Here is a 26767-nt window from a genome sequence, read left to right as displayed (position 1 = left end):
TTTACAGTACTTGCAGTATGCTAAAATTCAGTGAGACTGACACTAACTCAATGAGACTCACAGATCAGTGAGAGTTAACATGTCGGCAGCATTAGCATCCAATTACTAGTAACCCTTTGTATTGCAACGTTATCAGAAACAATGGGTCACGTGTATCGTGATAACAAACCTGGTGCGGTTGTGGGATAAAACATATGCACCATATGTAAAACAGGGGTAAAAAATTGTGTGTTTGTCGATCACACACATTTTAAGTGAAATTTCCTTGTCTTTTGTCACAGAAATTGTATTTGTAATGGTGATGTTTTTAATTAAAAATCAAAAAACAATTTTAGTGCCAAAACGCAAAGAAGTTTGACTTAGAACGTGTGTTTTAGCTATTTGCACTTCTATATTTATAGTAACTGAATTCCGTGTGTGTCAGTCAGAGTGTGTGTGTGTCAGTCAGAGTGTGTGTGTATGTGTGTCAGTCAGTGTGTGTCTCTCGCTCTGTGCGGTGTATGTGTGTTATTCTCTGTGTCCTGCACCCCCTCTCTCCTGACTCCCCCCCATCCCCAGCAGAGCTGCAGACACGGGGGAGGTACGGAGCAGCCCCCTCTCTCTCCCCCCGGCAGAGCTGCGGACACGGCTTTTTGCTGGTGCAGCCAGCCCCCCGGCGGAGGTACGGGGGTGGCTTGGCAACTCACCGGGGGGGGGGGGGTGTTCGGCGCATCACTCAGGGGCAGGTGTGTGTCTCCCTCCAGCGCTGCCTTCCTCTTCTCTACGGTGACTCCTCCTGGTAGAAGCTGGCAACACTGACGGCCTCTTCTGCCAGCAGTGACGTCGCTTCCGTCACCAGTGACTTCCGTCTCCATCAACTCCATTTACTGCCAGGCAATTTTGCTCATGTGATAGGTGTGCCCAAAGAAGTTTCACTTCAAAAACCCCATTGAAAGCACCAGACTTGCACCACTTTTGCCTAGGTGCATAGACCCCAACCAGTAGTTACTATCACTAGCGACCCATTACGAAAGGGATTACCAGCAATCTGTTACTAGTAAACTTTGATTAGCACTCTATAGGGTAGTCCCATATATGACTACCCTTTTTACTTGGCTAGGGTATTAAGGCCATATTTAATCGGCAGTCCTGCCATAAATCACTTTCAGTGCTGGAAGACTCCTTATAGCCCATTCAAGTCAATAGAAGGTGTCTGGTAGCAGAAGGCTGCTTAGTAAATATTGACCTTAATCTCATCAATGTATGTGCATTTTAACATCTGCAAATGTAGCGCATCATTCCTATGAAATATTGTTTGGAACTCAAGTAACAATACCTAAGATTTCTCTCCATATACTGGACACTTTCTGTGCAGCATGACTACCGGCTTTGGTGGATGTATACAAAAATTAAACAAAAATAACCTCAGTAGTATCAAACATGATATAAATATTATTGATATATTTTATGGAATTTTAACACAATACCAAAATGGTATAATCGAAAGAACAGAGATGTTTCTCCTTAACGTGATGGTGATACAACTACTAAGTCAGATTTACTAAACCATGTTAATATGTAGTGCACGTTTGTAGTCCAATTGCTGTAAATGTGTGTTCAAATATAGGATTCACAAAGTTCCGATAAGGATTGTCTGAAGTCGATCGCTGTTAATTGACATTCAAGTCCATGTATGTATGTATGTATGTATGTATGTATGTATGTATGTATGTATGTATGTATATCTTTATGTGTACACACCGCTTTACAAAAGAGACAATACCGTACAGGGAGTTATATTTAATAGGGTTGCCATGTGTCCAGTATTGAACCAGACTGTCCTGCATTTGGGCCCCCTGTTCAGTAAAACATTAGAGGTAATACTAGACATGTATGTGTCTGTTATTACCTTTCTGGACATAGGGACCTGACCGGCTTGGGGGGCAGCAGGATTTCCCTGAGCAGGGAGAGAGTAGACTGTTGCTAAGGGGCTGGGCAGCCTCCTCCGTCCTGATTGGCTGCTGCTGGGTACTGCAGCCAATCAGGAGGTGTCAGGAACCTGGGGGTGGGGCCAAGGAGAGGAGGAAACAGCATGGGGCGGAGAGAGGTGAGAGGGTTGTGTGTGTGTGTGTGTGTGTGTATGTATGTGTGTGTGTCGAGCGTGTCGCACCTTTCATCATTGTGCCCAGTATTTTTGGAGAAGCCACTTGGCGACCCTAAGTTATAATTGTCACGCTGTGCTCACCACAAACTAGGCAGGACCACGATGCTGAGGTGGGAATGGATAAGACGCCACCCACAGCCACGAGGGCACGTCTTGAGTGTAGGTTGGTCCGGATTGCCGGGTTGGGATTGAAGAGGTACGGATAGTAGCGGGTACTGTTAACCAAGTCCAGGGCTGGAGAGGGGAACGTAGTCGTATTACTATGAGCCCAGATCAGGTGCGGAGAGAGCGGAATGGTCGTTTTCCGTAGCCGGGGTCAGGTGCGGAGAGAGCGGAGTGGTTGTTTGCCGTAGCCGAGGTTGGATGCCAGGAGTTCGGAGTGGTCGAGGATGAAGCCGGGTCGGTACATGGGAGAGCACTGGAAAACAAGACTGGACGAGGGAGGCAGAGGGGGATGAGAACAGCAACTGGTTCTATGCTCAGCCAAAGTACCAGTGGCGCAGCTGAGCATATGAAGGAGGGGGCAACCAATAGACAAGCTGCAGCATGGAGGAGTGGACTGGGTGAAACAGTGATAGGCTGGATCGCAGGTGCAAGGGAGGTCTCTGATAGCAGGGAGGCTGCCATCCATGTGCGCACCAGGAGCCGATGCCGGGGGAGTGTGGAAAGGCAGGCATGGGAGTGTGCGTGCGCGCCTGCGGTGGTGCGGCTGTCTGATGGAACGAGCGAGGGGAGCAGGCGGCGCAGAGGGTCCCGCCGAGGCAATAGGTGAGTGAGGAGCGCGTCGATGGCGGCGCGACTCCCTGAGCTTCACAATAATACAATAAGTGCAACAAGCAAAATAAGACAATAGAAAAAGAAATCCCTGCCCAGGAGAGTTTACAATCAAGTCCATGGCAGTTAACACAGGATCAAGGCCCGATACCTTTTATCAGAGCTTTGTTAATCCCGGAGTTGGTGTTCTAATTGGTTGTCAACTACAGAAGATATGACTCTCCAAGGCCCCTAATCAATATACCATGAATACGCTTCCTAGTGTTAGAGAAGAAGTCGGCTCCATTCAAAACTAAAATTATCTCTAACATGATGTAGCGGCTTCACATAATTTTGAATAAGGATCTATTTGACAGGAGACAACGCAGTAACTTATTTTCACTTGAATGGAAACGAGTGCATTGTTAATTGTAGAAAAGCTCTATACTGGACTGGATCTCCTCTTTCCTCTCCCATCGTACTTTCAGTATCTCTTTTGCTAACACCTTCTCCTCCTCTCGATCTCTCTGTGGGGGTACCCCAGGGCTCTGTCCTGGGACCTCTCCTCTTTTCTCTTTACACACTCTCTCTAGGTTGAAATATGACCGCTATGCTGATGACACAAAAAATTTACTTTTCAACCTCTGACCTTACACCTGCTGTACAGACCAACGTTTCTGAATGTCTCTCTGCTATTTCATCCTGGATGGCCCTCCGCCGACTTAAATTTAACATGTCATAAACAGAACTCCTCATATTTCCTCCCAAACCTGGCTCTACTACCTCCTTCTACATTACTGTTGGAAGTACTATCATACACCCAGTAGCACAAGCACGCTGCCTAGGGACTCCTCTCTCACATTCTCTGCTCACATTCAAAAGGTAGCTAAAACCTGTCGCTTTTTCCTCCGCAATATTACAAAGATTCGCCCTTTCCTCTGTTGTTCGACTGCTAAAACTCTGACTCTCCCATCTCGATTACTGTAACCTCCTGCTGTCTGGCCTTCCTGTCTCTCACTTGTCTCCCCTTCAATCTATCCTAAACGTTGCTACCAGAATCACCCTACTCTTTCCTAAATCTGTCTCAGCGTCTCCCCTGCTGAAATACCTCTCCAGGCTTCCCATCAAATCCCGTATCACACACTCAATTCTCCTCCTCACTTTTAAAGCTTTCCACTCTTCTGCCCCTCCTTACATCTCAGCCCTAATTTCTCGTTATGCACCATCCTGAGTCTTGCATTCTGCTCAAGGATGACTTCTCTCTACCCCCTTTGTATCTAAAGCCCTCTCCCGCCTTAAACCTTTCTCACTGACTGCCCCACACCTCTGGAATAGCCTTTCCCACAATATCTGACTAGCACCCTCTCTATTCACCTTCAAGACCCACCTTAAAACACACCTGCTTAACGAAGCATATGAGTAGCTCCACGGCTGATACTATACATCTCATACATAAAGCTTGGCCCCTTGCAGACGCACTTACCAGAACGCCCTCATACTGTCTCTGTACGTTCTTCCTACCTACCAATTAGATTGTAAGCTCTTTGGAGCAGGGACTCCTTTTTCCTTAATGTTACTTTTATGTCTGAAGCACTTCTTCCCACTGTGTGTTATTTGTATTATTTGTTATTTATATGTGTAGCCAGGTCCCCTTGGTCCCCTCTGGTCTCCCTGTTTAGGTGCGTGCCCCCTCCTCTTACCTTTGATGTAGGGAGGTTGGTGCAGGTGCGCGCATCGCCGGAGCTCCTTGGCATAGGCGGCGGCCTTCTTGCGACTCCTTGCGCATGCGCAGTGCAGGTTGCGGTTGTGGCGGCCATCTTGGCACACATAGCGCATGCGCAGAGCATTCCCACAGCGGCTGCCATTACGAAGTACTCCGCAGGGGAACTACAATCCCCAGCAGCCCTTGGGGCTGCTAGACACATAGGCTGCAGCAGCCAATCGCGTGGCTGGAATCTCCTGCAGGGAGAAAAATACATTTCGCACTGTCAAGGAAGCAAGTCAGTCGGAAGCAGGACAGCAAAGCGATAGGTAAGGTTCAGGGAGAGGTGCGCAACTGAACTAGGCACAAATACCCCCCTTAGGTCCCAGCTAGACTCCTCACTACTAGCTTGTGTGTTGTAGAGAAGGCCTCAAGGCAGGGACGCTCCACTTAATACATTAGTGATAGTCAGTGCAGCGGTGACGGACTCGGTGTGTACGGCCTGCGTCTGGGACCAGACCAGGCCATCCTCTCAGAGACTTTCTGCTGGTGGTACACTCGACGCGGGTAGCCACCCTGCGTGGAGTCGGGTCTTCGGTGGAACAGACTGACCATAACTTGGCCTTACTCATTGACCCCTGGGGCTGGAGCACCGGGCAGGTATTTCCACAAGTGCACCAACACATCGTGGGGCAGCGCTGTCTCGCACTTGGGGGTAGGATAGGCCTTCGTGGCCTGGACACTGGTGCCCCTGCACCCAAGTGCTGTGGGAGTACTCCGCGGGTCGGTATGAGCCATACTTGAAAACGAGAGGTAACTCTCAATGTATTACTTCCTGGTAAAATATTTTATAAATAAATATTGTATATGTATATTGTGTCTATTCAGGGATCTTGTTTATTACATCCCAGTAAATACTTTGTGTGTGGATTACTGGGCATATTGTCTTGGGAGGGGCTATCCTACTGTGTGAGGATCCTTCCCAGGTGGAGGCGTTGTTTAGTAGATATTTATATACACAGCCCAGGCTCCCGGTGGCGGAGGATTAGGCCTCCTGTTTGCCGCGCAGGTAATAGCAGCGCACGTAGTCACACTGACACAGGGGAAAGGGGGCTACATATGAGTGTCACGTGTATTACTGCTGTGAAGCACTATGTACATTACATTAATGACGCTATATAAATAAAGACATACATACATAGTGTACATACATGTGTGTACCACACGTCTCACTATATTCAAACGGGGCCTACAGCCCTGCTTTTCTTAGTCCACCAGGTGGCGCTCACTTGCTGTTTATAATGTGTTGAGTACATTTTCCGGTTCAATTTAATTAAATGGGAACGTATCAACAATGTCTTACACTGCTTGAAAGACTCCTAAAATACCTCCTGTTTGGAAACAGTATTTTTAATATTGCCAATCATAGGATACTTTGAGACATTTAGTGGAATTTTTACGAAAATGCAAAAACATTTGAACATCCCTATGTATCCTTTTATTGTATCATTTCTGGGGGCTGCTTATCTTTCAAGCAAATCAGAGGTCTTACATTTTCTTATGCACAGCTGGTATAATACACTTGCATTAAACTGCACCGGATTTCTTGAAGTAGACGATCACACTGAAAGCAATCAGTGGTTATCTTCTTTGGTACATAATGTGCTGTTTCTGCACAATGTTTGCACGATTGAAGCATTGTACAGTTCTTCAGCCCTCTATTCAACAGGTTGCCCACAGGCCAAATGCAGCCCATGAAGGGCTTTGATGTGGCCCTTGGAACCTCAGCTTCTTAAGCAAATTGTATGAAACTAGCAGGAGCAAAGTGAGTTTTTTTTCACACAAACTCACTTGTAAGTTAAGGTAATGTAAATATATATGGTACGGATGTTATACATGCTTGTAAAATGTTGAAATATTATAATTATCAAGTCTTTAAATCTATCTAAAATTACATTACAATAAGATTGTGTCTCTTCTACTTCTAAATGTCACCTGATCTGGCCACTTTGGAGCGTGTTGAAGAGTCCTGCAATGCAACACCCACAATAGTGTTTTTATCATCAGTGTTGCCAACCTAGCTACATATCATCATGAAAAATATCTGGAAAAGCACACCTCACATCGATAGTAATCGTGGGGCGCGTGGAGAAGGCGGTCATCGCCAAAAACGGCCAAATAAATTGGGGGGGAAAAAATGAATGGTCTCCGCAGCACTCAAAGATAAAAAGTAGTTTATTCCAAAAACACTAATAACTGAAAAGTAGGAGACGTTTCGTGCACAAAATGCTCTTTATCCAACATATCATGCGACATTGTCATGAGCCGCCATTTGGATGGCCTACTCCTTTTCCTTTCATTCCCCCCCGACCATTATGCCCTTGAAGTGGCGGCTCACGACAATATCGCATCACTTGTTGGATGAAGGCCATTTTGTGCACAAAACATCATCTACTTCTTATTCGGTATTAGTGGTTTTTTTTGTTGGAATAAACTGATTTTTTATCTTTGAGTGCTGAGAGCACCACCCTTTTTCAATTTACTACATATAATAATGAGATTCTACTTTAGTCTTAATACCGCAGGTCTCCATCCACAATATAGAAATGTCTCTCTGGTTACAAATGATAGAAATCCAGAACAGGTAGTCCTCGTTATCCAACGTTTCACATTACAACGAATGGCATAGCCAACAATTTACAATGCAACTCTAAGGACCGTTTTTCGACGCCGGAATGCGTTATTCGACACCGGAATGCGTTATCCGACTCCTGAATGCGTTATCAAACGCTCACCGCCACTGATTAACATAGGACTCACTTTACAACGGTTTCACTATCCAACCTACTTCCAGAACGGATTCCGTTGGATAACCGAGGACTGCCTGTGATCATTTTATTGTATTAACAATGCCATTGTACTTCTATTTGATAGGAAAATCACATATTATCAAACTATACTTTTAACTTCACAACAGCAGTTTAAATTACAAACATATTTCAAGTTTCCACCGATATCACCAAAAGAAATAAGCAAATAAAAATACAACTTATGAGCACATTCACATGTGTCAGACAGGTCCTGTTTTTCCCCATTATCTCTTGGCATACAATGCTTCCACTGCAGGCAGGGATTCTGGGTATTGACATGCAAAGAAGGATCATTTGTAAGATTACCCTATTGAATTAATACATTCATAAATGATCAAGTATTTAAAAATGTCACTAGTATATTCATATAAATGGCCATTAACAAGGGACACAGGGCCATATTTAGTAAGAAGTGCTACTCCATAAGGCACTTTCCTTGCTTAATGACATATTTCTGCCTAATTGAGGTGAATTGGCTATAAAGAGCCATATTTACTAAGTGTTTTACTCCATAGAACACTATACGTGTCGGAAAACACCTTTTATAGCCTAGTCACACAAATAAGCATTAAAAGGCCATATTTACTAAGTCCTATTTACAGTTATGGAGCAGCACTGCTTACTTAATAAGCCTTAATGTATGCAGAAGACACCTTATGGCCTATACCAGGGGAGCGCAAACTTTTCCAGCTGCGCCCTCCTGTCTTCCTTCTCCCGTTCTCGCGGCCCCCTCCCCTACCTGGTATCCGCATCAAATGACGCTGGGTCATTTGACGCGTGTGACGTCACGTCACATGGCCCCGCAGCGGCATTTGGCGCCGCCCAGTAAGTGAAGTGTTGCAGGGGCTTCATGCGATCCCCGGCAATTAATTTAAATGCTGTGGGGAAGAGCGCGGGGTCTCTGCAACCACCCGCGCCCCCTCAGCAAAATCTCCCGCACCCCGCCCCTAGGGGGCGCGTCCCCCAGTTTGCGCACCCCTGGCCTATACACTTGAATGAGCCGTGAGTTGTCTCCTGGCACTAAAAGGTTCCTTATGAAGTAGCTATACTTAGTAAATATGTTTCAAAGTCTCATATATTTGATTGAATATGCGATACTGAGCAATATCCAACATGCGTGGGATGTAGCACAAGTAAGTTCCCAGTTATATGAATTTTGGATGAATGGACTGTAGTTTATCTAATTTATTAGTGATTAGGTACAGGTTCTAATCTTTTGAAGTATTTTCTGCAAGACTTCCAGAGGGGAGCAATCGAATTAACATAGACTGGTGATGGGAGCGGAGACTAAAATGGTTTGGACAACATTTCAGGGTAAACATTTTGGAAATTCAAAGCTCTGACAATTTTCCTACAAAACGCTTTCTATCGATGTAGATCATGACTCGGTAGCAAAAAGGTTATTGGAGATAGAATGTGTGAGACACTGATTCGATTATACAGTACATATAGTGCTAGAGCAGGGTTTCCCAAACTTTTTTTTCCGTGACCCGGTTATTTTTGAACTTCTCCTTCGTGACCCACTAAAAAATTTATCGCCTATAGGGCCTGCACAGACACACACACAGCCACTGATACACACACACACACACAGCCACTGATACACACGCAGCCACTGACACACACGCAGCCACTGACACACGCAGCCACTGACACACACACACACGCAGCCACACAGAGACACTGCTACACACACACACACACTGCTACACACACACAGAGACACTGCTACACACACACACACACACACAGAGACACTGCTACACACACACACACACACAGACACTGCTACACACACACAGACACTGATACACACACACACAGACACTGATACACACACACACACTGATACACACAGACACTGATACACAGACACTGATACACAGACACTGACACACAGATACTGATACACACACACACACACTGATACTGATACACACACACACAAACTGATATATACACACACACACACAGCCACTGATACACACACACTCTCTGATACACAGACACTGATACAGATACACACGCACACAGCCCCTGATACACACACACACACACACACACACACACACACACACACACACACACACACACACTCGCTCTCCCCTATACGTACACAGACACAAACAGTGAATTACAGGCAATGACGGATGTGAGTGACTGGAGGGGGGGGGCAGGGACTGGGTGGGTGGGAGGAGGGGGGAACTGGGTGGGTGGGAGGGGGGGGAACTGGGTGGGTGGGAGGGGGGGGACTGGGTGGGTGGGAGGGGGTGGACTGGGTGTGGGAGGGGGGGACTGGGACTGGGTGGGTGGGGGGGGGTACTGGGTGGGAGGGGAGAGGGGGGACTGGGGGGGAGGGGGGACTGGGACGGTGGGAGGGGGGACTGGGTGGGTGGGAGAGGGGACTGGGACTGGGTGGGTGGGTGAGGGGACATTGAGGGGACTGGGTGGGTGGGAGGGGGGGACTGGGACTTCGGGGGGGACTGGGACTGGGTGGGTGGGAGGGGGGACTGGGACTGGGTGGGTGGGAGGGGGGGACTGGGACTGGGTGGGTGGGAGGGGGGGGACTGGGACTGGGTGGGTGGGAGGGGGTGACTGGGTGGTGGGAGGGGGGACTGGGTGGCTGATAGGGGGGGACTGGGTGGGTGGGAGGGGGGACTGGGACTGGGTGGGAGGGGCTACTGGGACTGGGTGGGAGGGGGGGACTGGGTGGGTGGGAGGGGGGGACTGGGACTGGGTGGGTGGGACTGGGACTGGGTGGGTGGGAGGGGGGGACTGGGTGGGTGGGAGGGGGGACTGGGACTGGGTGGGTGGGAGGGGGGACTGGGACTGGGTGGGAGGGGGGACTGGGACTGGGTGGGTGGGAGGGGGGACTGGGACTGGGTGGAAGGGAGGGGGGACTGGGACTGGGTGGGACAGACTAGCACTGGGTGGGTGGGAGGGGGGACTGGGACTGGGTGGGTGGGAGGGGGGACTGGGACTGGGTGGGTGGGAGGGGGGACTGGTACTCGGTGGGTGGGAGGGGGGACTGGGTGGGAGGGGGGACTGGGACACTTGGGTGGGAGGCAGTGACTGGGTGGGTGTGTGGGAGACGGTGGGTGTGTGGGAGACGGTGGGTGGTTGACAGTGACTGGGTGGGTGACAGTGACAGTTACTGGGTGGGTGACAGTGACTTTGACAGTGACTGGGTGGGTGACAGTGACTAGGTGGGTGACAGTGACTGGGTGGGTGACAGTGACTGGGTGGGTGACAGTGACTGGGTGGGTGACAGTGACTGGGTGGGTGACAGTGACTTGACGGTGACAGTGGGTGGGTGGGTGACAGTGACTGGGTGGGTGACAGTGACTGGGTGGGTGACAGTGACTGGGTGGGTGGGTGACAGTGACTGGGTGGGTGACAGTGACTGGGTGGGTGGGTGACAGTGACTGGGTGGGTGGGTGACAGTGACTGTGTGGGTGGGTGACAGTGACTGGGTGGGTGGGTGACAGTGGGTGGGTGGGTGACAGTTGACAGTGACTGGGTGGGTGACAGTGACTGGGTGGGTGACAGTGACTGGGTGGGTGGGTGACAGTGACTGGGTGGGTGGGTGACAGTGACTGGGTGGGTGACAGTGACTGGGTGGGTGGGTGACAGTGGGTGGGTGGGTGACAGTGGGTGGGTGGGTGACAGTGACTGGGTGGGTGACAGTGACTGGGTGGGTGGGTGACAGTGACTGGGTGGGTGACAGTGACTTGACAGTGACTGGGTGGGTGGGTGACAGTGACTGTGTGGGTGGGTGACAGTGACTGGGTGGGTGGGTGACAGTGGGTGGGTGGGTGACAGTTGACAGTGACTGGGTGGGTGACAGTGACTGGGTGGGTGACAGTGACTGGGTGGGTGACAGTGACTGGGTGACAGTGACTGGGTGGGTGACAGTGGGTGGGTGACAGTGGGTGGGTGGGTGGGTGACGGTGGGTGGGTGACAGTGGGTGGGTGGGTGACAGTGACTGGGTGGGTGGGTGACAGTGACTGGGTGGGTGACAGTGACTGGGTGACAGTGACTGGGTGGGTGACAGTGACTGGGTGGGTGACAGTGACTGGGTGGGTGACAGTGACTGGGTGGGTGACAGTGACTGGGTGGGGTGACTTACCTTGAGGCCGGACGCTTTCCCCTGCTGCCCCCGATATCCCCTGCTGCCCGGGACGGGAGGTGGGCTTTGGGGCACGGGAGGTGGGCTCGGGAGGGGGTGGCACGGGAGGTGGGCTCGGGAGGGGGTCCCCCGGGAGGTGGGCTCGGGAGGGGGTGCCACGGGAGGTGGGCTCGGGAGGGGGTGCCACGGGTGGTGAGCTATGGAAGCGGGCCGCGGGAGGAAGCGGGCCGCAGAGGAGATAGTACTTCCGCCTCCGTCCCACGTTGGGAGCGGGGGGGAGGAAGGGAGCTGTCACTGCTTGCCCTGCGCATGCGCGCGGGACCGCAGGGGGAATCGCTGCTATTTTTTTTAACTCGAGCGGCGGGAGGGTGGGCTGGGAGGAGACCTCGAGCGGCGGGAGGGGGGGCTGGGAGGAGACACCGCGCGGCCAGCCTCGCTGCGACCCGGCAATTTTGGTGCCGTGGCCCGGTGCCGGGTCGCGACCCACCATTTGGGAAACGCTGTGCTAGAGTACTCGTGAAGAATAAGGATTGTTGAGTATCATTATTTTTTATGCTTCACAGCAAAACCTTCCCTTTTACATTTGCAAGGTCGAACTCATACCATATCATTGCACATGTATATTGTAAAGCGCAGGTATCCATGTTACACTTCAAGGGAAATGTCTCATAAAGTTGGTTCATCTTACCTAACTTAATTGCCATAAAATCAAAATATGTAAGAAGACCCATTTTTTTTTTTCCTCATCATGTACCAACGTACGAACAAAGCATAGTTTAGCAGGCAGTGTAGGGAAATGTGTGTGTGAATAATTACAATTATACTGTATTTCTTTAACAGGCTCTGTTGTGTGGGTTAACTGTTATGTGCCCAGAGAATCCTCTCCAGTTTTTGGAACAGAAGATCAAGGAAATGCTGGAGAAGGGTCACAACACTCTTGTATGGTATATACTCTCATTTTATTTATGTCTAGTTTCATTTGTTTTTAACTAAAAAGTTGGTGGAGTGGTTTATGCTTCGGGGAGCATATCCAATTGTACAATATTTCCGATGTGGCTTGTATCATGTGCTGGTCACATAATGTAAATATTCCAAATTATGGGAAGCAGGGTATCCAGAGCTCCACTATTATTAATGAACAAAACTTACAATCGTTTAGTTTTTATTTAAAGAAAAGATGATTTGCTTGAAAATAACCATCTTCCTTTTATTTTTTTATATAGAATAAATATTGCATGAAATTAAAGTCAAGAGATTGGACCCAATGTTTAACATGTTTAGAATTTGTTGAAAGCAAACTAAACTACTTCAACCAATCCCAATATTAATTTAAATGATTGGAACTTAAAATTTACCACCCATTTCAGTCCAGAAAAGGTTGAATTGTTGGACCTGTGCATCTATGTAGGGTAAGGAATCGTAAAACGAAAACATTCTACAAACCAGTAGACTGTAATGGCTATATTCTCTCCTCAAGTAACCAGTGGCTGAACAATATCCCTAAGGGAGAATTTAAACAGATAGTTGTACAGATAGCAATATATTGTTAGTACAATCGAAAGTGTTAACAAAAAAATTTAAGGAAAGGAAGTACAATGATACACCAATACAAGAAGCAAAGATACAAGCATTAAATGAAAATAGAGACGAACTGATAGAACACAAAAAAGAAAGAAATAAACAATATAAAGATAATGTGGTAACTTTTATTACACAATACAATACGGAACATAAAAAAATTGAAACAATACTAAGAAAACCACCATATTCTTCAACAAGACCCCCTTCTAAAAAAACATATAATTGAAATACCTAAAATTATATTCACAAAAGCAGAAAACATCAAAAAAAGAATAGCACCCAGTATTCCAAGGATGGAGGCACCCGTTGGTAGTTGGCTAAATAAAAAACTACCATGCGGTTTTTTTTTTCAAATGTGGAAAATGGAAATATTGTAGATATAGAAAAAATGGAAAAGAATTCGTATCAAAACAAACGGGAAAGTTTCAAAATAAAGAAATGTATAAATTGTGACAGCAAAGGGGTCATTTACAAAAAGATGTCTCAAACAACGTATTGGGGAACGTTGTCTAAATATAAATATTCTTAAGGGGCTCGAGACACAGTGTCACAAGTCATTTAAAAAAACATAATTTCAGTAATCCTGAAGGGTTAACCTTTATGGGGATTGATAAAATAGAGCTAGATAAACAAGGAGGGGACCTAGTACAGAAGATCTCACAGAAGGAAACTATGTGGATTTATAAATTAAAAACATTAACCCAGAGGGGATTCAACATAAATATTGATTCAGGGTGTTTTTTTAACATAGAATTTGTCTTCTTATAACTTGAAATTCATTATAGATATTCATCTCAATGTATCTATCTTGTCAGACCAGAGGATATAAATAATTCTGGCAAATTGATACATTTTTAATTGTGAAGCCCATTATAGATATTCATCTAATTCTTAATTCCACTGTACCTATCTTGTTAGACCATAAGAAATAATGTTCGTATACTGATACATTTCCATCCATGTCTTTTGCTCGCGAATTATCACGCGACCTGTAAACGATCTTTATATCCATGACATGGTGATTAATAATAGATTCATTCCAAATAATCTATCTATATAATCCATTTAGTGCCAAAAACAATTTTCTAAAGTAGATCTATGGGATCATTCATCTCATTTGTGTAATTTCATGCCTCTATTTTTAATATACATGTAATCTGTATTTGCAATGTATTTTTCTGTGTGTTTATACTCACCTTTTATGTATCCTAATCCTGTATTTCTGCCTGTAAAGCATGTGATTAAAGTTAATTTCAGTGCAGCGATAGAAAGGGATATATTAGGAGGGGGCACACGGACATACCATACATACCCCTGAGGAAGCAGGAATTACCTGCGAAACGTGTAGGGTTGCCGGGGTCCAGTATCTGGGGAGCATCTGAATACCGGAAGTGACGTAGGATGCCGGCTGGAATGGCGGTGAGAGTCTCGATCCCCGGAGGAAGAGAAAAGTGCTCAAGCTGGGCCCTCTTAAAGTATACTCTGTCTATGTGAGTGTTACTCTGATCTTTTTATACATAAAGTTGGACTTTTGAGAAGAGGCTTCAGAAGCCTTCTGTTATCCACTGTGGGAGCGGAGGAGCAAAGAAACCTTTTAGTGCCTGGGCTCAGGCCCTTTCATGTAAGTGCATACCTCACCATTGAATTTGCTGAAGATTTCTGTGAACGTGCGTCACTATTTTTTTTTCTCTTTTTTTTCTTTCTCCCTTTTTTAACTTGAGGTGCGCTGATTCTCCTGGACACATTTTCACTCAGAACTGGGAACAGTTATTTTTCAAGCAGCACCTACCCCATACTAGTTTATTTAGTTTAGATCACATTGTATGTTGAGCGCATCCTTAATTGCTAATTTTATATCTGCGGTAAATCCTCAGACACCATTTAACCCTTGGCTTTCTTTCATGCTGTATTTAGGATAGTCTTATGTCTATCCCAAGCATAATACAATTACTTTAATGTATTAGCCTCTACCAACCCTGTTGGGAGGCTTTTCCATGAATCCACCACTCTTTGTGTGAAGAAGTACTTTCTCACCCTTCTGTTCTCCAACGCTTCTCTGTCTCCGAAATATACTTCCACCCTTTAGTTTGTTGAAACCCTTTATGTATTTGATCGTTTCTATCACATCCCCACTATCCCTTCTCTCCTCCATGCTGTTCATATTAAGGTAATTCAGTCTTTCATGATCAGTTTTATGGTGTAGACCAGGGGGGCTCAACTCCAGTCTTCAAGGCCTCTCCCTCCACCAACAGGTCAGGTTTTTAAGATATCCCAGCTTCGGCACAGGTGGCTCAATCAGAGGCTCAGTCGAAGACTGAGGGCTTGAAGACTGGAGTTGAGCACCCCTGGTGTAGACCATGCACTGTTTTAGTAGCCTTCCTTTACACAATCTCTAATTTATGTCCTTCTGGAAATATGATCTCCAGAACTGAATACTGTACTCCAGGGGCGGTTGTACCAATGATCTATATAGTGGTGTCACTACCTCTCTCTGATGCTAATACTTCTCCCTATACAATCTAGGATCCACCTGGCTTTCTCCATGGCTTTGTGACATTGCTCGTCTTATTTTAGGTCAGCTGAAATAATGACTCCCTGGCACCTTCCTTCTATAGTAGTTGAAATTTTAGCGACTAATCCTGTTATCTGCCTTTGGATTCTTGTGACCCAAGTGCATTATTTTGCACTTTTTGGCATTCAATTTTAGTTGACACACACTCGACCATTCCTCCAATATACCAAAATAATTTTTAATTCTTCCCCCCTCCCAGTCCCAGTCCAGATCCATGAGGTACCCCACCTTGTGCTCCCCTGAATATATATTATTCTGTTTGCTACAGCCCTTTGTTCCCTGTCCTTCAACCAATGTCATATCCATTAAATCACTTCAGAATCCAATCTTAAATTTTGGATTAAAACACCACAGAGGGCGTTTGGAAGCTAAAGCTCATCTTTCAAAGTACCACTTCAGGCGCCATCAATGTAACAGCACCAGTAATAGTGTTGAATAATAGCATTTAGTGTTACATTTCAGAAGTGACTGTCACAGTGTCTCTGAGTTTAAGGCAATTATCAATACAGATTTCATGGTCTGAACTGTTGTTTACTTCTCAATTATAATACAGAGGCGGTCTGGCACTATAAAGTCCATTTAGATTATAACATTTGACAGAAATCTGTTTGCCAAAGAGGTGTACCCCACTCCAGATAAGGCAGATATTTCTGATGCAGGTGAAAGTGAAAAAAGTGACGGCCCAACACACATCAATACTATTATCAGTGTTCCCCTTTGCGGCACAAACAAAGAGCTGTCGTGGGAAAAATACTTGAGGAATTGGCCCTGTAGTCCTAGCAGCATTCCCATGCCAGCAAAGGGCATTTCTGTGCCATCAGATGTTGTCACCACTGCAGGAACTCTGGTTTCTTGGACATCAAAATAGTGAATGGCAGAAGAGCAGCTCCCAAATATAATGAATGTGGAACCCTGGCTATAAGGCCTCGTTCAGGGTGCCAGAGACAGGAGTTGGAGGGAGGGCGTTTGGGAGGGAGGGCGGCAGTCTGCTGGGCGATGTGTGTTCATCCCCAGCAGACGTTTTCAGGAGTTGAGGAGGGGGCGGGGCTACAGACGGCAGGTTAGGGATCGAGGCTGCAGTCTTGAAATCATTCTCAAGAATGATTTCATTGGCTGCCGAGGTCCCAGTGATGCTACTGCAGCTTCAAAAAACGAATTTTTTTGTTTATTGAAACTGTAGCCAGCGTCAACTCCGGGCTTCGGAGACGGGACAGCTTCTACCCTGACAACCAGTATTCAATTTGAATACTTTGTGTCCCACGGCAGCTCGCACGGCAGCACGCCCTCCCTCCGAAGCCTGCACCCTGAACGAGGCCTAATAGTTGTACCATGTAACTCCTCCTTCCTCCTACTATTACCACTCCCAAATTCACACGCCAGTTAAAGAATACTAAATGAGAGCCAAGCGCATGCTCAGAATTAATCTCTTAGCATGAACTTTAGACTATAAGAGGGCTGACATGAGAGGTTGGGACCAGAAGCTCAAGAGTTTACGTTTTTACATTGACACATTTATTTATCTTTTTAACATGTGTAACACCGTTCCCATGCCCCCCCCCCCCCACAGGGAGATTTGCCTGCTACGTACGTTATGGTGCTAACCTGCAGGCTCACAGAAGGCCTAGGCCGCCGCTGATTGGGAGTTTGGGGGTGCGGGGTGCAGTGCCTCCACCCGTGGGGATCCCAGCGTTGGCGGGATGGCTCCTCATGGGAACCTATACAGTAATAACCACAACACACAGCAATGATAAACAATACTATTTACCGGTAGGTCCCTCCTGATACATATACAGTAACACAGTAATAACAATAGCACACAATCAGTAGTGTACCCCAATTGCCCTTGGGATCCCCAACAGGCTAGGTGTCCAACAAGGTAACCCCAAATGTATGTGAGGGCAGCGCTTCCCTCCCTGGTGGATTTGGCGGTGCACGTTGGTACCTTCCTGACTACAATGTCGTAGCCAGGGTACCCTCTGCTGATATCGGGAGTGGTATATGTGTTCCCACGTAGCGGGGCCTCCCAACAATATTCCCCTCTCTCCTTACTTCCGGCAAACGCACGGTAATACTCCTCCACGAGTCGTTCGGCTCTGTCGCTCCGCTGGTACTGAACTACCAGGAATGTCCCTGAGATATGACTGTCCTTATAGCCCTCAACTAGGGTGGCTAAGGGCCTAACTCTGGCCTACGGGGTTCGCTGGCCTAGTCCTGGGTCGCCTACTGGCTTCCCGGACACAACCGTCTTCTCCGAAGGTCCCGCCAGATCTCACACGCGGTTCCCAGTCTCCAGAGGATATCCAGTTCCCCAAGGGGATATCCTCTCCCTCTATTCCTGTGGGAGTTCCAGCATGGCCACCGCACCTCTGCCTCAGAGTCTCCCCCTAGAGGTGCGGAGGACTACCCTGCTAAACATGCATCATACCCCCTCTACATTTTCGGTTTGCACCTAATAGTGAAAAAACTGTTGCATTTAATGATTTATAGGCAAAGTTAATATAACATTTTTGTCAGAGAAGTTATCACTGATTTCTTTGTGAGGAAATTATGGTCTGGCCTGAAGCTCAAGCATAGTCTGCATGGAAACGTATATTTTTCTTAATGGGGCTATCAAGAAAGATTAGAATATACATATTTTTATACTTATTTAAATAGCATTGCAAATTTCATCTGCGTTCTGTTAAAACTTATTGCTTTATTTTGGACTGATAAGTCTCAGTAGACGGTCTGTCTAATACAATTGCCTGTGTCTCCAGCTTTGACTTGCTCATCATCTAGTGCAGGCCTGCGGCCCGCCTGCACTCACTGTGTGGCCAGCGGCAGCTTTCTGCTCTCCCCCTCACTCCCGAGTCCACTCTCCCGCGCCCCCCCGCTAGCCCGCGCCCCCCCGCGAGCCCGCTGTCACCATCCCCGCGAGTCCGCTGTCACCCTCCCCCGCGAGCCCGCTCACCCCCTCGCAGGGTAGCAGCGCGCTCTAGCATTGAGGCACTTCCTGCCTGCTGCTTGCTAGAGCGTGCGTGCACTCCTGTCTGCTCTGCCGCCGCCTCCTCCACCGCAAACCAAGGTAGGGAGGGGGGGGGGGGGATTTGAAGTGCAGGGGGGGTTAATGTGAGGTGCTGGGGGGTTAATGTGAGGTGCTGGGGGGTTAATGTGAAGTGCTGGGGGGCTTGATGTGTGGTGCAGGGGGCTTGATGTGAGGTGCTGGGGGCTTGATGTGAGGTGCTGGGGGCTTGATGTGAGGTGCTGGGGGGTTAATGTGAGGTGCTGGGGGGCTTGATGTGTGGTTCAGGGGGGGTTGATGTGAGGTGCTGGGGGGTTAATGTGAGGTGCTGGGGGGTTAATGTGAGGTGCTGGGGGGTTAATGTGAGGTGCTGGGGGCTTGATGTGAGGTGCTGGGGGGTTAATGTGAGGTGCAGGGGGACTTGATGTGTGGTGCAGGGGGGGTTGATGTGAGGGGCAGGGGGGCTTTATGTGTGGGGCAGGGGGGCTTGATGTGTGGTGCAGGGGGGGTTGATGTGAGGTGCTGGGGGCTTGATGTGAGGTGCAGGGGGAGTTTATGTGAGGTGCAGGGAGGGTTGATGTGAGGTGCAGGGGGGGTTGATGTGAGGTGCAGGGGAGTTGATGTGAGGTGCAGGGGGGAAAGTGATGTGAGGTGCAGGGGGAGATTGATGGGAGGTGCAAGGGGGGAGAATTATGGGAGGTGCAGGGGGGAGAATGATGTGAGGTGCAGGGGAGAGTGATGGGAGGTGCAGGGGAGAATGATGTGAGGTGCAGGGGGGAGAGGGATGTGAGGTGCAGGGGGGTGGAATGTGTGTGGTGTGCAGGGGGGTATTGTGTGTTTGATGTGGAGGGGGAGTATTATGTGTTTGATGTGGAGGTGGAGGGGGAGAATTATGTGTGGGTGAGGGGGAGAGATGGAAGTACGAGAGATTCATAGGGAGTATCGCAAAGGTTGATAGTGAGGGGTTCTGGAGGAGATATGAGGATGATGATGAAGGGTGCTGGGGAGATATGAGGATGAGGGGTGCTGGGGGAGATATATGAGGATGATGATGATGAGGTGCTGGAGGAGAGATGATGATGATGATGATGATTATTTTACATGTGCGGCCCAATTTTTTTTTCCTTGGAGCAGTTCGGCCCTTCTCACGTTACGAGTTGTGCAGGCCTGATCTAGTGCCTTGTACACCTGCTTTTAGTACTGTTTCCAATCTGAAGCGAGGCATACAATGTGTATAAAGGGGTCTTTGTAACTGTGATTTTCACAAAGGACGATACATTGAATCACTTTATTTTACTGATTTAACTTAAAATGACCATATCAAAATCGTTTGACTTATTCTAAATTTACCACTTTTCTGGAATCTTTGGCAGGAAAAGGATTAATACTGGTTTTAATTGTCGAAAGTGAATGATGACGACTTTTCTTGTGTTATAGTTTCCATTTTAATGGTAAACCAACATAGCTGCTTTAAGGTGCAGAATCGCTTTTATCCCATGTATTTTTTTTCCCCCCAACAGGGATGCATTTATAGATGAAGCTAAGAAACCAAAAGTAAAGGCAATGACAGGAAGTTATCTGGAGTACCTATTTGGATCAGAAGACGACCAGTCGGTAAATTCTGCATTTATCACTTTGGCCCGAGGAAGACCGAGAGCGAGAACCCCCCTATTTATTATAGTGAGATGCAGAGTATCTAACAATTATCAAGGTATCAACTGCTGTTAACTTGAATTGAAATTGATGCATTATTAAAGCACCAATCCCGCTCACTTGAGTGGCTTATTTTAGCAAGATGGGAACCCGGGTGTCCCCCAGAACTGAGCTGCCCTACTCTCGGCTCCAGGGACCCCCTGGTTTTCATGATACTTACCGGTAAAGGTCCCAGTGTTACGTTCGTTTTTTTTTATGGATGACGTTGCAGCTTCCTATTGACCTGCGGGAGATTTAAACCGCCATTTTGTTTACACTGTTGGGGACTAAAACGACATATCTTATCTGGTAACTCTCTGAGGAACCGGTGCGTCCCCAGAGCTGAAGATAGCGAGGTTTAGATCCGAGGACCCCCTAATTCCTAGCGTTTGTTTTCTAAAAAGGGAAGGGGAGAGAGGTTAAAAAAAAAAAAAAAAAAAAAAGCAGCCTGGATAGCTTTAATATTGTGTTACTTTGCATCTCACTTTCTTGAACTGTGGCCAGAAATGGTGGGCGAGAGAAATAGGAGGCAGGGAGAACAGGGTGGCTGTAGGCCACTAAACTATGTTTTGGTCACCAGTTTGGAAAACATAGGCTCTTCTCATTGTGTGTATATCCAGTGAGGTTTGCAACCAGCTTGTTAAGGGGCTTTGGTTGTGCCTCTGCATATTACACAAATCTAATATAAACATGGTCACTAAGACTTTGCCACCGTGGGTAAATGAAGACACTTTTCCCTTACTAAACTAAACCATATTGTTTTTGATAATTCCCTAGGTCCTTTTACTCAAGCAAAAGTGGAATTAAATGTTGATATGCCCCAGCATATGGTGGAAACAGAAAGATTTTCCGTTTACTTAATATTCCTGTGATATGATTTTTTTTTTTTTTCCTTTTAGGTGTCGCCAGAGTTATTTAGGAAAGCATACTTATTTTACATCAACAATTTGCAGAGACTGTGCTTCGAGTGAGTATTTTACTACCTGACAAAATAGATTAACATGCTAAAACCTTAAGAAATACATGTAGGGCTAAAGTCCTTTTACAATGCAGCAATATTCTCCAAGCTTTCCTTTCTAGGAGGGGTAAGGCGTAAGGAGTTACTAATAAGATTATATTTTTTTCTTTAGCTTTTTGGATTTTGTGGCTGTGTTCAACTGCCAATTGAATCCATGCCTAGGACCAAATTTTTTTCGAGGTGTAGTGGATTATATTTACTAAGGATAGTCGCGTGTCGACAGTGGATACACTGTTGACGGAAGACTGGTATTTTTCATTGCCGTGCGTGCGCACAGTATAATACAAGCCCACAGTTTGCTCGCCAGGGAAAATCTCACCTCATCCTGAAAATGATGATGGGCGATGATGTTGAGGCTTACCTGGCAATTTTCGAGCGTACGGCAGTACGTGAAGGATGGCCCACCGAGCATTGGGCTGGAATAATTGCTCTCTTCCTGGTGGGTAACTCACAAAAGTATATTATGACTTGGAGCCCGAGCAAGCGGAAAACTATGACACCCTGAAGGCTGAGATTATGCCACGGCTAGGTGTCACCCTCGCGGTTCGGGCCCAGCGGTTCCAGTCCTGACGTTATGATGCAGAAAAGGCTCCACACTCCCAGCTCTATGATCTCATCTACTCTGCACGGAAGTGACTCCAGCCTGACGAATTTACAGCCGCCGTAGTCGTTGAAAGAGTCGTCATCGACCGGTTCCTGAGGGGTCTTCCTCACACCGTCCAGTCAGACCGTGGGTCAGCCAGAGTGACCCCAAAAACGCAGAGCAGTTGGTCGCTTTACTTGAACGTCACTTTGCTACCGAGGAGATGTCCCGGAGTTCAAGCCCCGACGTGTTTTCCGGTCCCCACACGTCAGGAGATCCGGTATGACTGTTCCTTGGCCTAACAGGCCACAAGGACTCATCGACTCTAATAAAAGAGTTGGAAGTCCCATAGCTCCTAAGAGGGAATCCGCTCCCATTCTTTCCAATAGACTGGAGGAAACCCCCGACCCAGTTTTGGGAAGTACACTGAATGCTACAAATGCGATGAACTTGGACATGTGGCAGCAGTGTGCCCTCTGAACTCTGACCAAATGGAATGTGACATTTCTGTGGGGTATTTTTCGGGCGCTGTTCCTGCTGTTAAGCAGACTATTACAGAGAAAGGGCATTTAGAGAGAAATAGGATGTGTGAAATAAAAGTAGATCGGGTACCTGTAAGAGCAATGCTTGAGTCTGGCAGTACAGTTACATTGGTCTCGGCACATCTTATTAAATCTGAGTTTCTGCCAGGAATCTCGTCACAGGTAACCTGTATCCATGGGGATAGATGTACTTACCCGGCCGCACAAGTGTACATAGAAAACCCCTCGGTCCAGTACATCATCAGGTCGGGGTAGTACCTAACCTATTTTATAAGGTATTATTTGGTCAGGATTTCCTGTGGTTTTGGGAACTATGGGAAAGAGAATCTGATTGTGTCAAGAATGTACCGTTCGCATCTGAAGTCCCTGATCTTGTAGATCCCGGTTCTTTGTTAGTGGTATGGCGGTTTAAGAACCTATGTATAAGGACCCTCCAGAACCAGAACTTGATTTTCAGGTGGCTCCCGTAAAATTTGCTTCTGTCCAGAGTTCCCAGCAGAACTCTTATAATCACAATGCCAGACTTAGGGTATTTCGTCCAAGAGAAGCATTGGTTGCTGACAGTCAGATTGTTTCGTCTAGGGCACCCTCTATTCCCAAGGTAAAAATTGCAGATACCCTGTCTACCCTACAGAGACAAGAGGTAAAGGAATGCCTTTTGAGCAATGCCCGAGACTTCTCTTCTGTACTCGGAAGAACCTTGGTCATGGAGCATAACGTTCATTCAGAGCCTGGGAAGGTCATTTATGGTAAGCCTCGTCAATTGCCTGAAGCTAGGCGACAGGCAGTTGAACATGGACCAGGCTCCAGGCATGGAGATGCCAACGCATTGTCCCGGGTATACACCTCCCTATGTACAAGTGCTCCCCCGGTCACGATTGAGCAATGGGGGGGATATGTGAGGTGTTCAGGCAGAGGGTGTTTGAGGGGAGGTACATAGGACCCAGCACCTTCCAGGGTGTGTTCCCTTACCTCTCACCTGGGCCCTAATTAATTAGCTACAAGGTAAAAGGCAGCACAGACTGTTTCCTGTGATGCTGCTGCTGTGATGATCTGTGGGAGACTGCAAGGGGAGCTGCTGCCTGTCCACAGGTACAGGGTGCAAGGTGGGGAAAGAGCTTAGCTCTCCCACGGTTATTCAGCGACTAAGATGTATTAGTCAGCACTCCCAAAGTGAAGCTAGGTTCTTTGTTTATTTTGGTTCCTGATTTGTGCCCTGTAAATAAACCCCTGTGCAACAAACTCTAAGTTTTCTGCCCTTGATCTGGGACACAAGATCCTGCTGCTGTGACTGAGACATCACAATATATATATGTATGTATGTATGTGTGTGTGTATGTATATATATGTATATATGTATATGTGTGTATGCCTGTCTTCCTGTGTCCCTAGGGGAAATCTCAATGGTCCCTTGGGCCGCCCGCCCCCGCACCTCTCATTGGCCTGAGGCGGAGTGATGACACACACATACACACACACACACACCATCGTGACCCGCGCGCACCTCCTCCTCTCCCCGTGTCTCCCTGTTTCCCCCGCTTTCACCCCCCCCCCCGGCGCCACTACAGTCAGCGGGGGAGCAGAGCGAGCGCCCGGGACACCCTCCACGCTCTCCTCCTCTCCCCGTGTCAGCTCCCCCCCGGTGCTCCGCTCAGCTCTCCCCCCGGAGCTCCGCTCAGCTCTCCCCCCCGGAGCTCCGCTCAGCTCTCCCCCCGGTGCTCCGCTCAGCTCCCCCCCGGTGCTCCGCTCAGCTCCCCCCCGGTGCTCCACTCACCTCCCCCCCGGTGCTCCACTCACCTCCCCCCTGGTGCTCCACTCACCTCCCCCCCGGTGCTCCGACAGGCAGTGGACACGCGGCGCCTAAGATGGCGGCGCCCGGAAGGACCCCCTTCCTCCCTCGCGGATTAAGATGGCGGCGGACGGAAGGAGAGGTGACGTGTGTGTGTGTGTGTGTCACTGTGTGTGTGTGTCACTGTGTGTGTGTGTGTCACTGTGTGTGTGTGTGTGTGTGTGGGACACTGTGTGTGTGTGTGTGTTACACTGTGTGTGTGTGTTACACTGCCTCTTACTCGTGTGTGTGTGTGTGTGTGTGTGTGTGTGTGTGTGTGTGTCAGTCTGTGGTGGGGGCCGGGGGGTGATGTGGTGGGGGCCGGGGGTGATGCAGGGGGGTGGCAGTAATGTGAGGTGCAAGGGGGGGGGAGAGTCATGTGAGGTGCAAGGGGCGGAGAGTGATGTGATGTGCAAGGCGGGGGACACTGATGTGGGGGCCAGGAGGGGTGGAGAGTGATGTGGGGTGCAGGGAGGGGAGACCGCAGATGTGAAGGAGGGGGGGGGATGGAGCTGTGAAGAGGGGGGGGCGGAGCTGTGAAGGGCAACGGAGTTGTGAACGTGGGGGCCAGCCAGCTGTGAAGGGGGGTAAATCACGGGCAACGCCGGGTATATCAGCTAGTATATATATATATATATATATATATATATATATATATATATATATATATATATATATATATATATATATATATATATATGTGTGTGTATATATATAAAAAGTAGATTTTACCAGATTGGAGTCCGGAAAAAACGAGACAGCACACAGTCCAGTCGGTCCAATAAAGCTGTATTCAGTGTAACATGGCACCACCTCCAACGTTTCGGTCAACCAAGCGTGACCTTCCTCAGGGACGTGCAAAGTGCATTGCACGTCCCTGAGGAAGGTCACGCTTGGTTGACCGAAACGTTGGAGGTGGTGCCATGTTACACTGAATACAGCTTTATTGGACCTACTGGACTGTGTGCTGTCTCGTTTTTTCCGGACTCCAATCTGGTAAAATCTACTTTTTACATGTGCATATGGGACAAGCATCAGCATTTCTTCATTTGTTTACAGTGTGCCAACTGAGTGTGATTTTTTCATGTGTATATATATATATATACAGGCAGTCCTCGTTTTACAACGCTTCGTTTTACAACGAATGGCTTATCCAACGCTGTGCAATGCATACCTATATTCATTTTTACAACGCCAAAATGGCTTATCCAACGCTCTTACGACGCTTTGCAACGTTGTGTATGTGTGTGTATATATATACACATTCACATAAACAACGTTGCAAAGCGTCCTAAGAGCGTATATATATAATATTATACTATATAATATTATATTATACTATATAATATATTATTTATTATGTTATATTATATATATAATACAGTATATACACTATATAATGTATCTGTGTGCTGCATATCTTATTGCCTGCATAAAATATTTGGTGTATTTTAGTGTTAAAAATGCCTTCAGGAACGGAACCTTTCATTTAAACAGTGTTCCTATGGGAAAACGTGTTTCACTTTACAAGTTTCGCTTTACAACGCCATTTTGAGTAACGCATTGTGTTGGATAACCGAGGACTACCTGTATATGTATGTATGTATGTATGTATGTACTTATGTCATAGGTTTATAATAATGAGATACAAATTAAGGGGTGCATGAGGGTATGTACAATAGCATATAACTCAGGAGATTGAGGGCTTTATTCTATAAAGTGTGATGCGCTGATTCTGTGTTACTGCACCGAAAACCCCATTGTTCTCAATAGTGCTTTCCTTGCAATAGCACTAAATCTGTGCCTTTGCACTTGACAGAATAAGTCCCTAAGTCTTGCCACTATTAACAATATCTGTTACATGTAGGGTGACCAGATGTCTCGGGTTTTTAGGGCTCTGTCCCGACTTTTTCAGGTGCTGTCCAGGTTTTGTATCTCCCTGGCGAGCACCGACTGCGCACGTGTGAAGTGTGCTTGCCGGCACTTATCGGCTGCTCGTGCACATGTGCGGCCAACAAGCTCCAATCGCGCATGCGCAGCCGGCAAGCGCTCTTCACACATGCACTGAGTGCCGGTGAGTGCCGACTGCGCATGCGTGACATTTGCCCCGGTTTTTGCTGGAACAAATATGGTCACCCTAGTTATGTGTATTGTGTCGTGTAATGTAATGTGCATGGTATAGACCCATTTAAGATAGATGAGCAATGATGGGGATTTCAAATGTGACAACATGAGCAGTTCTTTCATTGTGATGACTAATCTGCAACAGTTTGAACAGAATTATGTGAATCTCTCTCTTTTCACCACGAAAGACATAACTCTGCTCTGGTATATGTGGGGGCCCCACCAGCA

The 26767-nt window shown here is 47.4% G+C and overlaps 1 protein-coding gene across 5 annotated transcripts in view; it reads left to right on the top strand.

Annotated features, from left to right (window-relative positions):
- FBXL13 (F-box and leucine rich repeat protein 13) overlaps positions 1 to 26767 on the top strand; it is a 238941-nt gene that overhangs the window by 1308 nt on the left and 210866 nt on the right. For 3 of the 5 annotated variants that reach the window (XM_075599630.1, XM_075599629.1, XM_075599633.1), the window contains exons 2-4: positions 12439 to 12542; positions 20273 to 20366; positions 21344 to 21411. In XM_075599630.1, coding sequence (XP_075455745.1) covers positions 12439 to 12542; positions 20273 to 20366; positions 21344 to 21411 — 266 coding nt within the window. Of the gene's footprint in view, positions 1 to 12438; positions 12543 to 20272; positions 20367 to 21343; positions 21412 to 26767 lie in introns of those variants that run through there. The other 2 variants (XM_075599632.1, XM_075599631.1) reach the window with 2 other exon arrangements.

Source organism: Ascaphus truei, chromosome 5, assembly GCF_040206685.1.
Source record: "Ascaphus truei isolate aAscTru1 chromosome 5, aAscTru1.hap1, whole genome shotgun sequence".
NCBI classification, from domain to species: Eukaryota; Metazoa; Chordata; class Amphibia; order Anura; family Ascaphidae; genus Ascaphus; species Ascaphus truei.
Note: the sequence above shows the minus strand (reverse complement) of the source record. Positions and strands in the feature narration are given on the sequence as shown.